General features: G+C 43.7%; 1 protein-coding gene across 1 annotated transcript in view; it reads right to left on the bottom strand.

Annotated features, from left to right (window-relative positions):
- crocc2 (ciliary rootlet coiled-coil, rootletin family member 2) overlaps positions 1-23,954 on the bottom strand; it is a 271,300-nt gene that overhangs the window by 212,431 nt on the left and 34,915 nt on the right. The window contains exon 3 of the mRNA XM_080185255.1: positions 18,332-18,477. Within this exon, the coding sequence (XP_080041381.1) occupies positions 18,332-18,477 (146 nt within the window). The remainder of the gene's footprint in view (positions 1-18,331; positions 18,478-23,954) is intronic.

The following is a 23,954-nucleotide window of genomic DNA, read 5'->3' as shown; positions in this document are numbered from 1 at the left end:
TAACTAATGAAACATCCAGCTTTGAAGCGAGCCTATTGGACAGCAAGTCTAACATTTGGTTGTGGGTAAAGTACAGTATTCAAAGGTATCCTGAGAGGCACAACAGCAAAATGCAAGGAGTCGTCAGGAAAAATTCACAGAACAAAGATCGTGTCAAACAAATTTACTGGAGTTCTTGAAAGGGTGAATAGAAAGCCCGAGTCCAGAAAGATTCCATCATCCATCTAACTGGTCCCAATGGTGGGTGATGATGAGAATAGAAGTCCCAGTGATGTGTTGTATTAAGGCTATTAGTACTGTGCCACACCACCAGCAATTAGTCCACTAGGTAGCATGACCTGAAATATCCCTGAACAAGACCTTCAAATTGGAGCTGGACCTTTCAGAGGTGATATCAGGAAGCATTTCTTCATACAAAGGATGGTGAAAATCAAGAACATCTGTCCTAAAGCGCCATTGAGGAAGTCTTGAAAAATTTCAGAACTGCGATTGTGAGATTTTTGTTTGGCAAACCTATGAAAGCCATTGGGACCAAGGCAATTAAATGCAGTTTGGATACAGATCTGGCCCGATGTAATCCAATGGTGGGAAAAGTCTCGGTAAGCTGAATAACCTCTTCATGGATCTATATTCTGAATAGGATGAAAGTTCCTGTAGCAGATGGGAAATTGGATACAGCTGAGAAGGCAATGTGTGGCTTTTAAATAGAACAGGGCCAATGTGGCAGGAGGGCCATTAGCAGAATGTCACTTGGAGTAGTGCTGAGGCCATTGCTGTTCACAGCATCTAGAAGTGATTTGGAGCTAAGGGCAGAAGCAGAGCTGTCTCTCTTGCCAGCGACATCACCTTGAGGTGGTGGGGGTAGGGGTGCAGTTCAACAATAGGAGGCAACTGAATGAAAATTAGTTAGTGAACAGGCAGAGATGGAAACCTAGAAACTAGCAGCAGTAGTAGGCCATTCAGTCCTTTAAGCCTGCTCTGTCATTCACTGTGATCATCAAATTCAATATCCTGATTCCACCTTCCCCTTTATCCTTTGACCCCTTTCGCCTCAAAGGCTATATCAAATTTCTTCTTGAAATCACACAATGTTTTGGCCTCAACTACATACGATGATAGTGAATTCCACTGACTGACTGGCAGAAGGCAGAGAATGGGGATAAAGGCATCTTTTTCAGGATGATAGCCAGTGACTAGTGCCTCAGGGGTCAGTGCTGGGACCACAACTTTTCACAATATACATTAACCATTTAGAGGAAGAAAGTGAAGGCACTATTGCTCAGTTTGCAGATAATACAAAGATATGTAGAGGGACAGGTAGTATTGAATATAGTATAGTATAGGTAGTATAGCATTCGGAACAAAGTGAATGAGCTGGTGGCGCAGATCAGCACAAATGGATATGATCTGGTGGCCATTACAGAGACGTGGTTGCAAGGTGACAGGGACTGGGAGCTGAATGTTCAGGGGTATCAAGTGTTTAGGAAGGATAGGCAGGAGGAAAAAGAGGGGGGGGGGTAGCTCTGCTGATTAAGGATAGTATCAGGGTGGTAGTAAGGGAAGATAAAGGCGCCAAAGAGCAGAATGTGGAATCGTTGTGGGTGGAGATTAGGAACAGCATGGGAAGGAAGACACTGGTGGGTGTCGTCTATAGGACTCCAAATAATGACCTGGAGGTGGGGCGGGCTGTAAACGCGCAAATAAATGCGGCGTGCAGGAGTGGAACGGCAATAATTATGGGGGTTTTCAATCTACATATTGATTGGTCGACCCATGTTGGACACGGTGGGCTTGAGGAAGAGCTCTTGGAATGCTGCCGGGATAGTTTCCTCGAACAGTGTGTGTTGGAGCCGACGAGGGAGCGAGCTATCTTAGATCTGGTGTTATGTAATGAGGCAGGTAGAATTAGGGACCTTGTGGTGAAGGAGCCTCTTGGGAAGAGTGATCATTGTATGGTGGAGTTTCTGATGCAGATGGAGGAGGAGAAAGTAGGATCCTGGACCTGTATCCTTTGTTTGAACAGAGGGGAGTACGATAAGATGAGAAAGGAATTGGCGAATGTTGATTGGGGGAGCAGATTGGGAGGCAGGTCTGCTAAGAAACAGTGGAGGATCTTTAAGGAGATCTTTCTTGGTGCTCAGCAGAAATTTATTCCGATGGTTAAAAAGAATCGTAGGAGAAGAGATAATCAGCCGAGGATTACAAAGGAGGTAAAGGAGAGTATTAAATTAAAAGCTGATGCGTTTAGAGTGGCTAAGAATAGTGGATGAGAAGAGGATTGAGAGAGGTTTAAATATCAACAAAGAATGATGAAGAAGTTGATAAAGAAAGGATAAACTATGAAGCTGGGCTAGCACTAAATATAATAAAGGATAGTAAGAGTTTTTATAAACATATAAAAAGGAGAAGGCTGGCTAGGGTGAATGTTGGATCCTTAGAGGATGAGAGGGGGGATTTAGAGGTGGGGGATGAGGAAATGGCTGAGGCCTTGAATAACCTTTTTGCTTCGGTCTTCATGGAGGAGGACGCAAATAGTTTGCCGGGTGTTAACGATGGAAAGATGGTAGGAGTGGAGGGCCTGAATGAGATCGTTGTTACCAGAGAGGCAGTGCTCGACAGACTAGACGGACTGATGGCGGACAAGTCCCCAGGACCGGATGGAATGCATCCAAGGGTTCTGAAAGAAATGGCAGAGGTGATAGTGGATGCCTTGGTGACTATTTTCCAAACCTCGCTGGATTCTGGGGAAGTGCCGGAAGATTGGAAAACGGCTAATGTTACACTGCTGTTTAAAAAGGGTAGCAGGCAAAAGGCAGGGAATTATAGGCCGGTTAGTTTAACGTCTGTTGTAGGAAAAATGCTTGAATCTGTAATAAAGGAGAAAATAGCGAGGCATCTTGAGAAAAATTGTTTGATAGAGCAGATGCAGCACGGTTTCGTTAAGGGGAAGTCGTGTCTGACAAATTTATTGGAATTCTATGAGGATGTGTCTAGTGTGATGGATAGAGGGGAACCGGTGGATGTGGTGTTTCTCGATTTTCAGAAGGCGTTTGATAAGGTGCCGCACAAAAGGTTGTTACAGAAGGTTAGGGGGCATAGAGTTGGGGGTAGGGTGTTAGCGTGGATAGGGGATTGGCTGTCAAATAGGAGGCAGAGATTGGGTGTCAATGGGTGCTATTCGGATTGGCAGTTGGTGACTAGTGGAGTGCCCCAGGGATCGGTGCTGGGGCCTCAGCTATTTACCATTTATATAGATGATCTGGAGGAGGGAGCCGAGTGTAAGCTGTCGAAATTTGCTGATGACACAAAGATAAGTGAAACGGCAAATTGTGCGGAGGGTGTGGAAAGACTACAGAGGGTTCTAGATAGGCTGAGCGAGTGGGGGAGGACCTGGCAGATGGAATACAATGTTGGCAAGTGTGAGGTTATCCACTTTGGTAGGAATAATGGTAGGAAGGACTACTACTTACAGGGCAAAAAGCTGCAGCATGCTACGGTGCAGAGGGACCTGGGGGTCCTTGTGCATGAGTCACTAAAACCCAGCCTACAGGTGCAGCAGGTGGTCAGGAAGGCAAATGGGATGCTGACCTTCATAGCGAGGAGGATTGAATATAAAAGTAGGGAGGTCTTGCTGCAACTGTACAGGGCACTGGTGAGGCCACAGCTGGAGTACTGTGTGCAGTTTTGGTTGCCGCACCTGCGCAAGGATATTTTGGCCTTGGAGGGAGTGCACAGGAGGTTCACTAGGCTGATACCGGAATTGAGGGGGTTGAGCTATGAGGAGAGGCTGAATAAACTGGGCTTGTACTCGTTAGAGTTTAGAAGGATGAGGGGAGATCTCATTGAGACGTATAAGGTGATGAAAGGGATGGATAGGGTAGAGGTGGAGAGGTTCTTCCCGCTCAGAAAGGACAGTAGGACTAGGGGGCACAGCCTCAGGATAAAGGGAGGGGCGGTTTAGAACGGAGTTGAGGAGGAACTTCTTCACTCAAAGGGTGGTGAATCTCTGGAATTCTCTGCCCGTTGAAGTGGTTGAGGCTTCCTCGCTAAATATATTTAAGATGCGGGTAGATAGGTTTTTGGTAGGCAAGGGGATTAAGGGTTATGGGGAGAAGGCGGGAAAGTGGAACTGAGCCACTTCAGGTCAGCCATGATCTTGTTGAATGGCGGGGCAGGCTCGAAGGGCTAGATGGCCTACTCCTGCTCCTATTTCTTATGTTCTTATGTTCTTGAGGAAGTGGGGGGGGCGGTGCTGCAGAAGGACTAGGACAGGTTAGAAGACTGAGCAAAGAAGTGGCAGTTGGAATGCAATGTGGAAAAGTGTGAGGTTATGCACTTTGGGAGGAGGAATGGAGGCACAGACTATTTTCTAAATGGGAAAATGCTTAGGAAATCAGAAACACAAAGGGACTTGGGAGTCATTGTTTAAGATTCCCTTAAGGTTAACATGCAGGTTCAGTCGACAGTTAGGAAGGCAAATGCAATGTTAGCATTCATGTTGAGAAGGCTAGAATACAAGAGCAGGAATGTACTTCTGAGGCTGTATAAGGCTCTGGTCAGACCCAATTTGGAGTATGGTGAGCAGTATTGGGCCCCATATCTAAGGAAGAATGTGTTGGCATTGGAAAGGGTCCGAAGGAGGTTCACAAGAATGATCCCTGGAATAAAGAGCTTGTCGCATGAGGAATGGTTGAGGACTCTGGGTCTGTACTCGTTGGAGTTTAGAAGGATGAGGGGGGGATCTTACTGAAAGTTACAGGATACTGTGAGGCCTGGATAGAGTGGACATGGAGAGGATGTTTCCACTAGTAGGAAAAACTAGAACTAAAGGGCACAACCTAAGGCTGAAGGGATGATCCTTTAAAACAGAGATGAGGAGGAATTTCTTCAGCAAGAGAGTGGTGAATCCATGGAAATCTTCACCGCTGAAAGCTGTGGAGGCTAGGTCATTGAGTGTCTTTAAGACAGAGATAAATAGATTCTTGATTAATAAGGGGATCAGGGGTTATGGGGAAAAGGCAAGTTATGAGAAAAGTATCAGCCATGATTGAATGGCGGAGCAGATTTGATGAGCCGAGTGGCCTAATTCTGCTCCTATGTCTTATGGTCCACACATTCGCCATTCTCTGGTGAAATTTCTCCTTACCTCTATTCGAAAAGTTTTATCCCTTATCCTCAATATAACCCCTAATTCTGGACTCCCCCACCACTGGGAACATTCTTTCTTAATCTACCCTGTCTCACCTGTTAGAACTTTACAAGTTTTTATGAGATCCCCTCTCACTCTTTAAATTCCAATGAATACAATCCTAACCGACTTAGTCTCTCCTCATTTTATACACCTGCCATCAGAGGTACAACCTGGAAAACCTTTGCTGTACTCCCTCTATAGCAAAGACATCCTTCCTCAGATAAGGACACCAAAATTGCACACAACATTGCAGGTGTGGCCTCACCAATGCCCTATACAATTGCAGTAAAACACCTCTATTCTTATACTCAATTCCTCTTGCCATGAAAGGCCAACAAACATTTTGCCTTCTTTACTGTACTTGCATGCTTTCTTTCAGCAACTGATGCACAAGGACATCAAGTTCTTGCTGAGTGTCCACCTCTCTCAATTTGCCTCCATTCAAGTAACAATCTGTTTTCCTATTACTGCTCTGATTGTGGTCATGGATCTCATTACTGGTGAACACATACTGTAAAATCAGTGCTAAAATGTTGTAGACTTCTCTCCGGCACTGAAGCCTACTAATAACAAACGTTGGTATTTCAAAAACAACTAGCACATACAAAATGGCTATAACATACAAAAAAAAACACAATAAAGTGTTCCGGGGGCATTAAAACTCAACTGTGTAATAAGGTGAGCAGACTTGGGGTCTTGAAATGCATAACCGGGTCCCAGAATGCAGGTCCGGGATGTGTCAGAGAGCTTGTATAATTAAACTTTGCCACGTCTACATTTGGAATGCTATGTACAGTTCTGGTCACTGTGCTACATATTACAAGATATCCATGCACTGAAGGCAATGTACAAAGGGCAAGCATGATAGTGACACTGAGCTTAAAGTATCTGAACTCAGAGGAGAGGCTGAAAAACCTGCCACATATCCACTCTGGAAAGAGAGAGATACAAGCACTGAAAATTAGAGAAAATTTAATAAATTGAATCCTAATAGCGATTAACTCTAGAATGAGAGGATGTCATCTCAAACACAGAATAAAAACAGGCACAAAGATTGGTGAATGCAGAGAATGAATGGCCCTGCCCATGGACCGTGTTAAAAGATTAAAGGGAGAATTGAGGAAATAGTTAGCTAAAAAGAACTAGATTCTGGGCCCAACCAAATGACATTTACAGTTCTGTACTTTTCCATGCAGCTCTCCAGCCTTCTCTCCCATCTTATCTGTTTTTGTTCTTCTAAGTTTGAACAACTGTACATTCTTTGACCCATTTAATACTCTCCTATCAATGGTAGACAATTCAGCCAATATGCTTCTACAGTCTGAAATCAATTTTCTACATTTCCCATATTTCCAGGTTCCAGATGTGTATTCAAAACCTAGCTCTCTGAATAAAATTTTGATCAACAGCACAGCTCTTATCATTGCTCCTTGATCCACTTTTTTTGGACTACATTTTTTAAAAATTCATGATGCGGTCTGGTTAACATTCATTACACATCTCTAATTGTCTTTGAGAGAGTAAGTTGCCTTCTTGACTACATCTAAGTGACTTGTATGAGACATACAAAGCACAGCGTGCTTTATGTGAGAGCCGAGATGCATGTTAGTGATTTGGATGTGTTTATAGCAGCAAGTGAACTGGAAGAAATCAGGTAGTGCAGGCAGTCTTGAGGGGAAATAATCAAAGTGAGATTTAAAATCAAGATGTGCAGGGCAAATCAAGAACCCATTTGAAAACAAGGAGTGGAGTTCAGGGTGTGATACATTAAAGCACACCTTAGCCTATATTCTCTGCTGGAACTAAGTTCAAGGTCAGCAAGGCTCTGGCTAGAAAATTGAAGCAGCGGGTTGGAAGATTCGCTCCCAAGATGTTTCTTCTGGCTGGTGAGTCAAAAACCAGGGAACATAATCTCAGGATATGTGGTGAGTTATTTAGGACCAAGATGAGAAGGAATTTCTTCACTCACTGAGTAGTGAATCTGTGGAATTCTCTACTCCAGTACGCTATGGAAGCTAAATCATTGAGTATGTTCATGACAGAAATTGATTGATTTCTAAAGATTAATGATATCAAGGAGAATAAAGGTAGAGCAGGAAAGTGGTCTTCAGGTAGACGACCTGCCATGATCTAATTGAATAACAGAGCAGGTTTGATGAACTGACAGGCCTACTGCTGTTCCTGCATTCCTACCTCATTGCTACCCCTGGGCAGCAGAACACTCTCAAAGTACCAGCCTGAAACACATTTATCTCCTCTGCTCCCTTGGAAAATTTCCTTTCTTGGTCAAAGCATTTGCTTGACCCTCCTGACATCGCTCTTTTCTCACCAACCATTCTCTCAGCATTCACTTATGAAGCATCTTGGAATTGTATTCATGTTAACGGTGCCACGGAAATGCAAAGATTTCACTGTGATAATTCACACAGGCTCCTTGCCTAAGTTACTATGTTCAGTATAATTAAATACAAGATTACAGTATGAAACAGTGTTCAAAAATAATAAAGGAAAACCTAACAATGGGTGTTTGTGTTTCGGGGTTAAAACCTGAAGATGTAGTTCTAGTCAAAGTGCATCAATCAACACGGAACAAAGTTACCATAACACAGGTTGAATGAATGCTGCCCTCTGCTGATAATCAAGGAACACTACATTGCTTTCAAGCAGCAACAATAACAACATGCCTTTATTGAGCACCTTCAATGTAATAAAATGGCTCAAAGTGCTCACAAAGGAGAAAATAAAAGGTATAGCGTCCATTATAGTGGGTACAACACCCATAACAAAGGAATGACAGCCAATGTATTAGGTATAGCACCTACCAAAGCAAGTATCACACTCACTACCATAAGTATAAAACCCACTGCAGTAGGAATAACAGCAACTACAACAGGCACAGCATCTACTACAGAGAGTACAGCACTCACGAAAAGAAAGCTGAACTCAAGAGGCGAGAGTAACTTCCCTTGACACCAAGGCCACGTTTGACTAAGTATGAAGTCAAGGAGCCCTAGTGAAAGACAATGGGAATCTGAAGAAAATTCTCTACTGGTTGGAGTCATACCTAGCACAAAGGAAGATGGTTGTGGTTGTTGGATATCAATCATTTCAGTTCCAGGACATCACTGCAGGAGTTCCTCAGAGCAATATCCAAGGTCCAACTGCAAAATCATTGACCAGAAGCTGAACTAGATTAGCCATATAAATACCCTGGCTACCAGAGCAGGTCACAGACTAGGAATCCTGCAGTGAGGACTCACCTCCTGACTCCCCAAAGCGTGTCAACCACCTACAAGGCACAAGTCAGAAGTATGATGGAATACTGTTTGGATGAGTACTTGACTGGATGAGTGCAGCTTCAACAACATTCAAGAAGCTTGACACCTTCCAAGACAAAGTAGCCCACTTGATTGCTGCTCTGTCCACAAATATTCATCCCTCCACCACCAATATACAGTAAGAACCATGTGTACCATCTACAAGAAGTACTGCAGGAACTCGCCAAGATTCCTTAGGCAGCACCTTCCAAACCCAAGACCACTACCATCTAGAAGGACAAGGGCAAGAGACACATGGGAAGAGCATTCGGCACCATCTGGAAGTTCATCCCCAAGTCACTCACCATCCTGATCGGAAATATACCACCGTTCCTTCATTGTCACAGGGTCTAAATCCTGGAATTCCTTCCCTAACAGCACTGAGGGTGTACATACAACCACATAGGCTGCAATGATTCAATAAGATAGCTCATCATCACCTTCTCAAGGGCAATTAGGGATGGGCAATAAATGCCAGCCTAGCCAGCGATGCTCACATTCTCTGAATAAGGAAAAGTTACAAGCACCACATACATTATAACATACAGATGTTACAGCACTCACTACAACAGGTACATCACCCACTACATTTGGTAGCAGTCATCCCAGTAGCAGGTACGTCATCCACTATGACGATTACATCACGCACTACAGCTGATATTACACTATTACATAGTAATAATGAGAAACCTTCGAATGAGGAGGAAGAAATTTGTGAAATGTGTTTTGGAGAATTTTCTTGATCTATTCCAATGAGGAAGGAGGCACTGCTGGACCTGGCTCTGAGAAACAAGGTAGTTCAATTGAATCAAGGGTTAATAGGGGAATAATTAAAGAACAGTGAAAGCCGTTTCCTCGGTCTCATGACCTGCACATTTTTGTTGCAATCTCTCCAACCTCCCATCTATCACTGACCTTCTACTCTGCTTCAACTGCTTCACCCTCTATTACACAGTATAAAATCCATCACATTGCTCCCTCTTTTAACTCTGCAGTCATACAGATTCAAAACATTAATTTTGTTTCTCTCTCCACCGATGTTTCTGGACTTGCTGAGTTTTTTCAGTCTTTTCTGTTTTTTTTCAGATTTCGTTTTGCTTTTAATTAAAGATCAGTCATTCTTGTATGTTATGGTAAGGAAAAGGACAAGGTGTAACCTAGAGTAAAAATAACTAATTGGCGGAGTTAGTTGAGCGACAAGGAACAGAGAATGGTTGCTTTCTGGATTGATCAAAGGGATACAATGAAGTTTGGAATTGGACCAATGCTTTTCTTCTTTTTATTCATTTGTGGGACATGGGCATCGCTGGCCAGCCAGCGTTTATTGCCCATCCCTCGTTGCCCTTCAGAAGGTGCTGGTGAGCTGCCTTCTTGAATCGCTGCAGTCCATATTCTGTGGGCTGACCCACAATGCCATTAGGGAGGGAATTCCAGGATTTTGACCTAGTGACTGTGAAAGAATGGTGACATATTTCCAAGTCAGAATGGTAAGTGGCTTGGGGGGGAACTTGCAACTGGTGGTGTTCCTATTTATCTGCTGCCCTTGTCCTTCTAGATGGAAGTGGTCGTGGATTTGGAAAGTGCTGCCTAAGGATCTTTGGTGAATTACTGCAGTGCATCTCGTAGATAGGACACATTGCTGCTACTGACCATCGGTGGTGGAGGGATTGAATATTTGTAGATATGGTGCCAATCAAGCAGGCTGCTTTGTCAAGCTTCTTGTTTCTTTTTGGAGCTACACCCAGCCAGGCAAATGGGAAGAATTCCTTCACACTCCTGACTTGTGCCTTGTACTTGATGGATAGGCTTTGGGGAGTTAGGAGGTAAGTTATTCACAACAAGTATTCCTACCCTCTAACCGGAGTCTCGTTGAGTTTCTGATCAATGGTAACCCCAAGGATGTTCACAGTAGGGGATTCAATGATGGTTACACCATTGAATATCAAGGGCGGTGGTTAGAGTGTCGCTAATTGGTGATGGCCATTGCCTGACATTTGTGTGGCGTGAATTTTACTTGCCACTTGTCAGCCCAAGCCTGGATGTTGTCCAGATCTTGTTGCATTTGAACATGTTTTAGTATCTAAGGAGTCACAAATGGTGCTGAACATTGTGCGATCATCAGCGAATATCCCCCCTTCTAACGTTATGACGGAGGGAAGGTCATTGATGAAGCAGCTGAAGATTGTTGGGCCAAGACATTACCCTGAGGGACTCCTGCAGAGATGTCCTAGAGCTGAAATGACTGACCCTCCACAATCACAAACATCTTACTGTGTACCAGGTATGACTCCAACCAGTGGAGAGTTTGCCCCCGATACCCACTTTCAGTTTTGACTTCTTCACTTTCAGATTTCAGTTTTGCTAGGGCTCCTTGATGCCATACTTGGTCGAATGCGGCCTTGATGTCAAGAGCTGACACTCTGGCCTCACCTCTGGAATTCAGTTCTCTTGTCCATGTTTGAACCAAGGCTGTAATGAGTCAGGAGTGACCCTGGTGAAACCCAAACTGGACGTCACTGAGCAGGTTATTGCTGAGCAGGTGCTGCTTGATAGCACTGTTGATGACTCCTTGGGTGGCAATTGACCGGATTGGATTTGTCATGCTTTTTGTGTACAGGACGTACCTGGGCAATTTTCCATATCATTTAGTAGATGCCAGTGTTGTAACTGTACTGGAAGAGCTTGGCTACGGGAGCGGCAAATTCTGGAGCACAAGTCTTCAGTACTATTGTTGGAATGCTATCAGAGTCCTTTGCCTTTGTAATAACCAGTGCCTCCAACTGTTTCTTGTTATCACATGGAGTGAATTGAATTGGCTGGACATTGGCATCTGAGATGCTGGGTACCACTGGAGGAGACCGAGATGGATCATCCACTTGGCACTTGTGCAAATACTTCAGCCTTATCTTTTGTACTGATGTGCTGGACGCCTCCATCATTTAGGATGGGGATATATTGTCCACCATCATTCATAATTGGATGTGGAAGGACAGCAGAGCTTAGATATGATCTGTTGGTTATGGGATTGCTCAGCTCTGCCCATCACTTGCTGTTTTTTTTCATTTGGCATGCAAGTAGTCCTGTTTTGTAGCCTCTGACATTTCATTTTTAGGTATACCAGGTGCTGCTCCTGGCATGCCCTCCTGCACTCTTCATTGAACCAGGGTTGATCCCCTGGCTTGATGATAATGGTTGAATGGGGGATATGCCGGGCCATGAGGTTGGAGATTGTGCTGGAATACAATTCTGCTGTTGTTGATGGCCCGCCTCATGGATGCCAAGTTTTGAGTTGTTAGATTGGTTCAAAGTCTGCCCCATTTAGCATGGTGATAGTACCATACAACACAATGGATGTTATTCTCAATGTGAAGGCGGGACTTTGTCTCCACAAGGACAGTGTGGCGGCCACTTTTACTGATACTATCATGGACAGATGCATCTGCAGCCAGCAGGTTGGTAAGGATGAGGTCAAGTATGTTATTTCTTCTTGTTGGTACCTTCACCACTTGCTGCAGACTCAGTTTAGCAGTTATATCCTTTAGGACCCAACAAATTCGATCAATTGTGCTGCTGCTGAGCCGCTCATGGCGGATGAAATTCCCCCATTCAGAATACATTTTGCATCCTTGCCACCCTCAGTGCTTCCTCCAAGTTTTGTTCAACATGGAGGACTACTGAATCATTAGCCAAAGGAGAAAGGTACGTGGTAACCAGTAAAAGGTTGCCCATGTTTAACCTGAAGCCTTCATGGGGTCCGAAGTTGATGTTAAGGACTGCCAGGCAACTCCCTCCTGACTGCATACCACTGTGTCGCCACCTCTGCTGGGTCTGACTTGCTGGTGGGACAGAACATGTCCAGGGATGGTAATGGTGGTGTCTGGGGTATTATCTATAAGATATAATTCTGTGAGAATGATTACGTCAGGCTGTTGCTTGATTAGTTTGTGAGACAGCTCTCCCAATTTTGGCACTAGCCCCCAAATGTTAGCAAGGAGGACTTTGCAGGGTTGACGGGGCTATTTGTTTTGCCGTTGTCTTTTCTGGTGTTTACGTCAAAGCCAGGTGGTCTGTCCGGTTTCATTTCTTTGTTGAGACTTTGTAGCAATTGTTACAACTGAGTGACTTGTTAGGCCATTTCAGAGGGCAATTGAGAGTCAACCATATTGCTGTGACTTTGGAGTCACATATAGGCCAGACCACGTAAGGATGGCAGATTTCCTTCCCTAAAGGACATTAGTGAACCAGATGGGTTTTTCCAACAATTGACAATTGTTTCATGGTCATCAGTAGCTTCTTAATTCCAGATATTTTTTACTGAATTCAAATTCCACCATCTTCCATGGCAGGATTCAAACCCAGGTCCCCAGAACATTATCTGCGATTCTGGAGTAACAGTCCAACAATAGTACCACTAGGCCATTGCCTTCCCATGACATTGATATATATGACCTAGGCTTGGGTGCAAAGGGCATAATCTCAAAATTTACAGATGACACAAAGCTTGGAAACATTATGAACTTCAATGAGGTGGAGATACTGGTGTTGGACTGGGGTAAACACAGTAAGAAGTCTCAGAACACCAGGTTAAAGTCCAACAGATTTATTTGGTAGAAAAAACCACTAGCTTTCGAAGCGCTGCCACTTCATCAGGTGAGTAGGAGTTCTATTCACAAACAGGGCATATAAAGACACAAACTCAATTTACAAAATAATGGTTGGAATGAGAGGCCTTACAGAAAATCAAGCCTTAAAGGTAATGACAATGTGAGTGGAGAGAGCACTAAGCACATGTTAAAGAGATGTGTATTGCCTCCAGACAGGACAGTTAGTGAGATTTTGCAAGCCCAGGCAAATCGTGGGGGTTATAGATAGTGTGACATGAACCCAAGATCCTAGTTGAGGCCGTCCTCATGTGTGCAGAACTTAGCTATCAGCCTCTACTCAGCAACTCTGCATTGTTGTGTGTCGTGAAGGCCATCTTGGAGAACGCTTACCCAAATATCAGAAGCCGAATGCCCGCAACCACTGAAGTGCCCCCCAACAGGAAGAGAACACCCCACCTAGTGATTGTCATGGCATCTGCATGGTCTCCCCAATGTACCATGCCTCAGGACATCCTTTCCTGCAGCACACCAGGTAGACAACATTGGCTGAGTTACAAGAGTATGTACCGTGTACCTGGTGGATGGTGTTCTCACGTGACATGATGGCATCTGTGTCAATGATCCGGCACGTCTTGCAGAGGTTGCTGCAGCAGGGCTGTACAGTGTCATGGCACCTATCCACTGAACTTCAATGAGGAAAGTGATAGATTTCAAGAGGGTACAGACAGGCTGGTAAACGGCAAATATGAAACACGTGATATTCAATGCTGACAAGTATGAAATGATTCATTTTGGTAGGAAAAATGAAGAGAGACCCTGGGTGGGATTCTTCAGCCACGCAAGTCCCAAGATCAGAAATTCCCACCCAAGCACAATGGACTTTTGAATGGTCCACTGAATTTTCTGCCTTGTCTGCTACGATTTCTGCAGCAAGCGAAACAGGAGAATTTCAACAAAATTCTACGACCTGGGGGATATGTGTATAAACCGTTAAAGGTGGCAGGGCAGGTGGAGAAAGTGGTTGGTAAGACAGTTTATGAGTAGAGGCAGAAGAACAAAAACAAAAAGGTTTTTGATAAAACTTCTTAAAAAACTGTTTCAGTGCCTACATGTGTCCAATTCTGGGCACCTTGCCTCAGTAAGAATGTTAAGGCTTTTGAGAGGATGAAGAAAGGTATTAAAAGAATACTTTCATGGATGACACACTGCTGTAAAATGATAAACTGGAGGTACTGAGATTATCCCGAGAGGAGATTTGATAGCAATCATAAGAGATAGCAGCAGGATTAAGCCATTTGGCCCCTCAAGCCATTCAGTAAGATCATGGCTGATCTGGTTGTGGCCGTAACTCCTTTTCTGCCTGCCCAATGACTCTTGACTCCCCTTTAAATCAAAGATATCCCTGCCTTGAATGTTCAGCGATCCAGCCTCCACTTTTCACCAGGTAAGAGAATTCCAAAGGTTAATAACCCTCCGAAAGAAGAAATTTCTCACCATCTCTATTTCTATTGGGCTGCCAGCAACAGTGGTGGAGGCAGATTCAATAGGGTCTTTTAAGCGACTTTTACATAAGTGCATGGAACTTAGTAAGATAGAGGGTTACAGGAAAGCCTAGTAATCTCTAAGGTAGGGATATGTTCGGCACAGCTTTGTGGGCCAAAGGGCCTGTATTGTGCTGTAGTTTTTCTATGTTTCTATCTCCATCTTAAATGACAGGCCATTTATTTTTAAACTGTGTCTCTAGTTCTAAATTCCCCCAATAGGGGGAACATCATTTCTACCATCAACTCTATCAAACACCCTCAGAATTTTATAATGTGCATAATTTGCCGTCATTGCATTCTCGCTCTGCCACAACATATTATATTGCCCTCTTACCCTATTTAAAAAGAAAAAGCATGGAAGATACAAATATAGCAGCATGATGACAAGATATACACCAGTTGAGAACAATGTTACAGGCAATCAACTCAATCTGTGGTGTATGTTTCTTGTCAACTTTTTTCACTAGCTGTGGCTGAAATCTATAATAGGAATTAGCCACAATCATTGTTATTACACCATGTAGACAATGCAGCACTACTATAGTTCGGAAGTTGCAATTAATGAAGGAAGTTTACATTAAGGACCAAAAGATATACAACTTGATCCAATTGTTCCCCGCTTCTCCTGGTGGCCATACTTAGCTTTGGCTCCATATACAACAGGAACACCAAGCACGGGGTGACTGAATATATTTTTCTATAAAGCAGAATATCAAATTATGCTACATGGCAGAATATTAAAATGAGCTGCTTCGTGCCTTTAGGTCCCATTCCTTGATTTTCATGTATTTTCATTAACATAACTGTACTGATTTCAACAATATCACAGGTTGTAGTATTTTGCACCCACTATGATCAGGCATTTCAATACTTACTTGAGGAGCATGGTGGCACAGTGGTTAGCACTGCTGCCTCACAATGTCAGGGACCTGGGTTCAATTCCAGCCTTGGGTGACTGTGTGGAGTTTACACATTCTCCCCGTGCCAGTGTGGGTTTCCTCCGGGTGCTCCAGTTTCCTCTGGTCCAAAGATGTGCAGGTTAGATCATGACCATGCTAAATTGCCCCTTAGTATCCCATGATGTGTAGGTTAGATGCATTAGCCATGGGAAAAGGGTAGGGGAGAAAGCCTCGGTAAAATATTCTGTCAGAGAATCAGTGCAGACTTAATGGGCCAAATGGCTTTCTTCTGTACTGCTGGGGTTCTCTAATTCTGCAAAGATAACTCCTTATTCTTCTCAACTCCAATGGATGCAAGCTCAACCTGCTCAACCTTTCCTCATTACAAGACCACAACTTTCCAGGAATCAGCCTAGTAAACCTTCTCTGAACTACATCTACTGAATGGATATCTCTCCTTAAGGAACGAGACCAAAACTGTACAGGTTATTCTAGCTGCCCTCTCACTAATGCCCTGAACAGTTGTGGTAAAACTTCCCTACCTTCATACTCCCATCCCCTTTGTAATAAAGGCCAACATTCCATTTACCTTCCTAATTATTTGCTGTATCTGCAACCTGACATTTTGTGATTCATGTACAAATGATTCATCCAAAGAATATCCAATCTCTCTGTACTGTTGCACTCTTTTGCCATCAAAGTAATATTCTGCTTTTCTATTTTTGCCACTCAAGTGGACAACCTCACATTTTCCCAGATTATACTCCATCTGCCACATTTTTGCCCATTCACTTTGCCTTTCTATATATCTTTGCAGGGACTTTGTATTATCCTCAAAACTTGCTTGTCTACCTATCTTTGTACCATTAGAAAATTTGACTACAAACATTTGGTTCCTTCATCCATTTTATTGAAATAGATTGTAAATAGCAAAGATCCCCCTCAACTCAATGAGCCCTTTAATTGAACAGTATTATTTTATGTATCACTTTATCAAATGGCTTTTGGAAATTCAAACATAATGGTAACCCTTTATCTTCCTTGCTTAATTGCATCCTCAAAGAACTCCAATAAATGTGTCAAACACAATTTCCCTTTCACAAAAATCACAGGTTGATTTAATCCGATTTTCCTGCTGGTCGGGGTGTGTGTGTTACAGATCACTTGGCGTCCGAGCTGTAGTGGAAAGGCAGACTTTTACATTAATGCTGTGATCGCCGTCATATAGCAAGCCAGGAATTTCTCCCACTTTTACCGTCTGCCATTGGCATGTGCAAAGGATTTGCAGATTGACAGCCAACCTGTTTGGCAGCATTATGAACGCACCTTCCTTGGCCATCAGTGGCCGGAATGGGACTTGAGCCCAGAGTTCTGATTCAGGCATGAATGTTGCCTACCATATGATAAGATCTCTTAAATATCCTGCTCCTCCTCAATAATGGTTTCCTCAATGACAGATGTTAGTCCATCTTACCTATAGTTTCCTGCTTTTTGCTTCTGTCCTTTCTTGAATGTTGGTGTTGCATTTGCAGTTTTCCAAACTGCTGGAACCTTTCCAAAATTTAGGGAATTTTGGAAGATTACAACTAATGAATCAACTATGTCTGCAGCCACTTTGTTTAAGAGTCTAGAACATGGGCAATCAGATCCAGGGGATTTATCAGTTTAGTCCTGAGGCTTCTCGGCAGAGTAGTTAGAGAAAAGCTCTTCACATTGGTGGAAGAGCCAAGGATCAAAAAGACACCAACTTAAGATGATTGTCATGAAAAGTTTCTTTACAGAGCAACTAGTTAGAATTTGGGATGCATCACCTTTGAGTAGTGAGGCAGATTCAATCAGGCCTTTCAAAGATTGAATTAACACCAGGAAAATAAAGATTTGCAGGGTTATTAGGAAAGGGCAGGAGAGGAGGACTAGTTGAGTTGCTCTTGCAAAGAGACAGAATGGACAAAACTGGCTGAGTGAACACCTTCAATGCTGTAACCATTTCATGATCTAATGAACACCTGTTAGGCACAACACTTAGAACAGAGGACACAGCACCCACTATGTCAGGTACAGCACTTCAAATGTTTTACAAGTCATCAAAACTATTTGCAGCCATTGCAGCCAGCTATACTAGCACATACTATAGTTCTCATTTGCGGTTTGTTGCCTTGCAACAATTCATTCAAACATGCTTGTTTCTCCTGGAGTTTAGAAGAATGAGGAGTGACTTGATTGAAATAAATAAGATCCTGAACTGTCTTGACAAGGTGAGTGTGGAAAGGATGTTTCTTTTGTGGGATAGTCCAGAAGTAGGTTGCACAGTTTTAAAATTAAGGGTCATTCCAAATTCTAACCAGTTGCTCTATAAAGAAGCTTTTCCTCATGTCACCATTGCTTCTCATGACAATCATCTTAAATTAGTGTCCTTTTGATCCTTGACCCTTATAAGACAGAGGAGGGTTTTTTTTCTCTTGAGAGGATTTTCTGACTTTGGAACTCTGCATCTGAAGGTGGTGGAGGCAGGGTCATTGAATATTGTTAAGGCGGAGATAAATTGATTCTTTTGCCTAACAAGAATCTAAGGTTATCAGGTGGGTAGCTAGGAATGTGGAACTTAATACAAATAAATCATCTACGATCTTAATGAATGGCAGGGCAGGCTCAAGGGGTTGAACGGCCTACTCCTGATCCTGTTTAGTATGTTTGTAAATCAGTTCTTACAAGATACAACATTTATAATTCATTTCAATGGGCTTCATCTGAACATTGTATACACGCCCTTCCTTACCCGTTCACTGACAGCATGGAATTTGATAGCTAGCTCATCACGCTCGGCATGGCTCTGTGCCAACAAATCCTCCAAGCGGGACAGTTCCTCCTGCAACATGTAATTCTCTTCCTGAAGACTGGCCATGGGACTCCTATCCTGTGGGGCTGCATTGAGGTAAAAAAAAGGAATATAGATTAATGCCTCTTTTTCAAAGCTGGGTGGAATTTTCCAGCCTGATACTAGTGGGTAGGTATGTTAGGTTGATCAAGTGTGGTAGTATAATTATTTTGTTACTCATAAACCAAAGAACATATGTTCAAATGCCACCTTGGCCTATTATGAATTTGAATTCTGTTCAAAACCCAGTTATTTCATTAATGTCCTTTCGGGATGAAAAATCTGCTTTCACTATCACAGCTAGTCTATGATTTTGTATTTGTTCATGAGGTGTGACTGTCCCTGGCACAGCATACATTTGTTGTCTCTTCCTAATTGTCCTTGAGATGGTGATAGGGAGTCGCCTCCTTGAATCACCCAGTCTATGTGGTGTAGGCCCAGCCACAGTGATGTTAAGGAGGGAATTCCAGGATTATGATCCAGTCTTCTGCCTAGGTGTTTGACTCTGTGCTGCACTCTGAAGTAGCCAAATAAACCCCTCAATAATATTACTATAAATATTAACCCCCTGAATCTCCCTCCCTGACACCACACTGGGAATACCTTCACTATGGAATTGCAGCAGTTTAAGAAGAAGGCACACTCCTGCCTTCTTAGGGACAACTAGGGATGGACAATAAATACTGGCTTTACCAGGGACATCCAAATCTTAAGAACCATTGTTTAAAAAGGCATCTTGTCAATAGAATTCCACATATTTTTCAGATTTCCGTTTGATTGTAAAATCAGGGCAAGTCTCCTCCTGATCAGAAAGTCAGGATGAAAGATATTTCTGCTATTTTTGTAGTCCAAGATCATTTCTGCAGAATTTCCTAATGGCATTCAGGTCTTTCCGTGATCCAGCTGCCATAGTCCCAACAACCTAATTAATCTTTATTAACTCATGAAGAGATGATGACATCACTGGACTAGTAATCCAGAGGCCCACATTCTGAGGCCATCGGTTCAAATCCCAGCAAAGTAGCTGATAGTTTTTAAACCCAATGAATAGCTTTACTAATGGTGACCATGAAGCAATCATCATTAAAAAACGCAGCAGATTTATTTATTTCCTTTAAGGAGGGAAATTTGCCATCCTTACCAGGTCTGGACTACGTATGACTCTAGACCCACAGAAATGTGGTTGGCTCTTAATTAGCCTCTGAAAGGGACCACTCAGTTCAAGGGCAATTAGGGATGGCCAACAGTTGTTGGCCTTGCCAATGATGCCTGCAGCCAATGAAAGAATAAAGTTAAAGTATGGACCAGTGACATTACAACCTTAAATTTTCTGGTTTTACTCACAGTGCAAGAAGTAAATGCGAATGAAAAAGTGCTGTCATTCTCAGAGTCAGTTGAAGCTACGGGCAGCACGGTGGCAAAGTGATGAGCACTGCTGCCTCACAGCACTAGGGACCCAGGTTTGATTCCCGCCTTAGGTCACTGTCTGTGTGGAGTTTGCATATTCTCCCCGTGTCTGTGTGGATTTCCTCTGGGTGTTCTGGTTTCTTCCCAGTGTCTGAAAGATGTGCTGGTTAGGTGTGTTGACCCAAACAGGAGCTGGAGTGTGGCAACTAGGGGGTTTTCACAGTAACTTCATTGCAGTGTTAATGTAAGCCTTACATGTGACTAATAAATAAACTTTAGCTTTTTCAAAGCTGACTGAACTGGAAAACAGTAGAAAGTTTGGAACACATAATTAAGGCACATGATTACTGAAAACTCCAGAGTCACAAGTTTCAGTTGCAGGACATCATTAGAGATTTACCTCATGCAAGTCTGATGCTCCTTGAACATCCTTTTCAATTATGCATGATATTTACATACCTAAGTATGTATGTAAGCTAGGGCCAATCTTCTCAGCTTTCACTGGGAGCATAGTCCACCATTACCCACTTGCCACGTGAACATTGCAGTGCAGTTACCCAACAGGGATCTTTGAGCCGAAGATGATTGAGTGGACATGCAAATGATTTGATGGTGGATATCAGCGACCACAATTTCTGACACATTGGCCAGGATGTTGCCAACAGCACATTATTCCCAACATCGTATCCATAACTGAGTGCCACTTCAGCTTTCTCTTTTTTTGCCTTTTCCCAAGTGGCTACAATTGCAAGTAGTTACAATGCCTGTGACACGCATGGAAAACATGTTTGATTTAACAGCAGGGAAGCTAATCACTGATGGATTCCCCATGTCAGCTGGCAATGTTGCATCTTTGGCAGCCTATTAAAGAGCCTCCTGTTGGAACAGGAAGGCACTGCATCACAGCCACAACCTTCCTGCCCAAATCCACTCCCATTCACGTAAAACGTATTGGGAAACCAAAGCCATTGAGTCATAGTGCAGAAAAGGCCCTTCGACCCATCAAGTTTGCACTGACAATAACTACCACTAAAGTCACATTAATCCCATTTTCTAGCACTTCTCTCCTATCCTTAAATATTATCTTATTTCAAGTACTCATCCAAATACTTTTTAAAGGTTGTAAGAGCTCGAGCCTCCAATACTTTCCCAGGAAATGCCTTCCAGATTCCCACCACTTTGAGTTTTTTTTCTCAATCCCATCTGAACCTCTTGCCCCTTACCCTAAAAAAAAGCCTCCTCGTGATTGATGCCTCAACCAAGGGAAACAGCTACTTCCTATTCATCCTGTCCAAATCCCTCATAATCCTATACACATCAATCATGTCCTCCCTTAGCTTTCCCTGCTCTAAAGAAAACGTAAGAACATAAGAAATAGGAGCAGGAGTAGGCCATCTAGCCCTTCGAGCCTGCCCCGCCATTCAATAAGATCATGGCTGATCTGAAGTGGCTCAGTTCCACTTTCCCGCTTTCTCCCCATAACCCTTAATTCCCTTGTCTACCAAAAACCTATCTACCCGTGATTTAAATATATTTAGCGAGGTAGTCTCCACCACTTCAACAGGCAGAGAATTCCAGATATTCACCACCCTTTGAGTGAAGAAGTTCCTATTCAACTCTGTTCTAAACTGCTTCCCCCTTATCTTGAGGCTGTGCCCTCTAGTCCTGCTGTCCTTTCTGAGCGGGAAGAATCTCTCTACCCCTACCCTATCCATCCCTTTCATTATCTTATACATCTCTATAAGATCCCCCCTCATCCTTCTAAACTCCAACGAGTACAGACCCAATCTTTTTAATCTCTCTTCATAGTCTAACCCCCTCATCTCCGGTATCAGCCTAGTGAACCTCCTTTGCACTCCCTCCAAGGCCAAAATATCCTTGCGCAAGTGCGGCAACCAAAACTGCATACAGTACTCCAGCTGCGGCCTCACCAGTGCCCTGTACAGTTGCAGCAAGACCTCCCTGCTTTCATATTCTATCCCCCTCACTATAAAGGCCAGCATCCTATTTGCCTTCTTGATCACCTGCTGCACCTGCAGACTGGGTTTTTGCGACTCATGCACAAGGACCCCCAGGTCCCTCTGCGCCGTAGCATACTGCAGCTTTTCGCCCTTTAAATAGTAATCCCTCCTACTATTATTTCTGCCAAAGTGGATAACCTCACACTTGCTAACATTGGACTCCATCTGCCAGGTCCCCGCCCACTCGCTCAGCCTATCCAGATCCCTCTGCAGACTTTCCACACCCTCCGCACAATTTGCTTTTCCACTCATCTTTGTGTCATCAGCAAATTTCGTTACTCTACACTCAGCCCCCTCCTCCAGATCATCTATATAAATGGTTAATAGCTGAGGCCCCAGCACCGATCCCTGCGGCACTCCACTAGTCACCAGCCGCCAATCAGAATAGCACCCATTGATACCAACTCTCTGCCTCCTATTAGACACAGTAAAAAGTCTGACAACACCAGGTTTTAGTCCAACTAAAACCTGGTGTTGTCAGACTTTTTACTGTGTTTACGCCAGTCCAACGCCGGCATACCCACATCATCCTATTAGACAACCAATCCTCTATCCACGCTAACACCTTACCCCCAACCCCATGCCCCCTAACCTTCTAAAGCAACCTTTTGGGCGGCATCTTATGAAATTCTAAAAACACCATATCCACCGGTTCCCCTCTGTCTACCGCACTAGTCACATCCTCATAGAAATCCAATAAATTCGTCAAACACGACTTCCCCTTAACAAATTGGTGCTGCGTCTGCTCTATCAAACCATTCTTTTCTAGGTGCCTCGCTATTTATTCTTTGATGACGGATTCAAGCATTTTTCCAACATTAAACTAACTGGCCTATAATTCCCTGCCTTTTGCCAGCTACTTTTTTTAAACAGCGGCGTAACATTAGCCGTTTTTCAATCTTCCGGCACTTCCCTGAATCCAGCGAAGTTTGGTAAATAATCACTAAGGCATCTACTATCACCTCTGCCATTTCCTTCAGAAGGATTTGATGGTGGATATCACGGGGGCTTTGTGGGAAGGGATTTTTTTTTTAACCATGCAAAGTTTAAAAGGAGGACTGCTGTAGACAGCTGGCAGCGTCGGGAGCGGGCAGCGGAGTGAGAGGGAAGCAGAGTGAGCAGTAAGGGCTTTGGATCACAAGGCTTGGGAGAAAAGGGCAAGGTAAGTTTAAATTCTTAACTGTGTTTAGAAATCACTAGGAGACTGTGATGGAGGGGCATGTGATGTGCTGTTTCTGTATGATGTGGGAGCTGGTGGACCCCAAGGTTCTTCCCAGTGACCATGTCTGCAGTAAGTGCTGGTTGCTTAAAGAGCTCCAGCTCAAAGTAGTTGAGCTGAACTCTGAGCTTCAGACACTGAAGCTCATCAGGGAGAGGGAGTGTAAACTGGATAATGGGGTACAAGAGAGATTCACATCCCCTAATCTGGCTAATTCTGAGGGTCAGGAACAAGACGGTGCTGCAGGGGGGAGTGGGGAGAAAGGGTGAGAGGAAGGAGGGGGGAGTGGGGAGAAAGGGTGAGAGGAAGGAGGGGGGAGTGGGGAGGAAGGGTGAGAGGAAGGAGGGGGGAGTGGGGAGGAAGGGTGAGAGGAAGGAGGGGAGAGTGGGGAGGAAGGAGGGGGGGGACCCAAAGGCCTCAGCCTCTCAATCTGCACAACAGGTTTAAGGTTCTTGCTCCCAGTGTGGACAAGAATGAGGGCTGTAAGGTTGATGAGCAAAATGCCCACAGTACAGTGGTGCAGACAGAGGACAAAGAGGAAGAAGTAAAGAGGAATATAGTGGTAATTGGGGATAGTGTAGTTAGGGGTATAAACACTGTCTTTTGTCACAATGATAAAGAATACAGAAGGGTGTGTTGTCAGGATGTCTCATCCGGGCTGCAGACGAACCTGGAGTGGGAGGGTGAGAATCCGGTTGTTGTGGTACATGTGAGTGCCAACGATATAGGCAAAATGGGAACTAAGGATCTGCAGAGGGAGTATGAAAAGCTGGGAATCAAATTAAAAAGCAGAACTGACAAGGTGGTTATCTCTGGATTACTACCTGAACCACATGCAGATGGGCGTAGGGTAAATAGGATTAAAGAGATGAACGGG

The sequence above is a fragment of the Carcharhinus amblyrhynchos genome, chromosome 3, assembly GCF_965287045.1.
Source record: "Carcharhinus amblyrhynchos chromosome 3, sCarAmb.v2.hapA, whole genome shotgun sequence".
Lineage (NCBI taxonomy): Eukaryota > Metazoa > Chordata > Chondrichthyes > Carcharhiniformes > Carcharhinidae > Carcharhinus > Carcharhinus amblyrhynchos.
The sequence above is the reverse complement of the archived record's forward strand: the minus strand, read 5'-3'. Positions and strand labels throughout refer to the sequence as shown.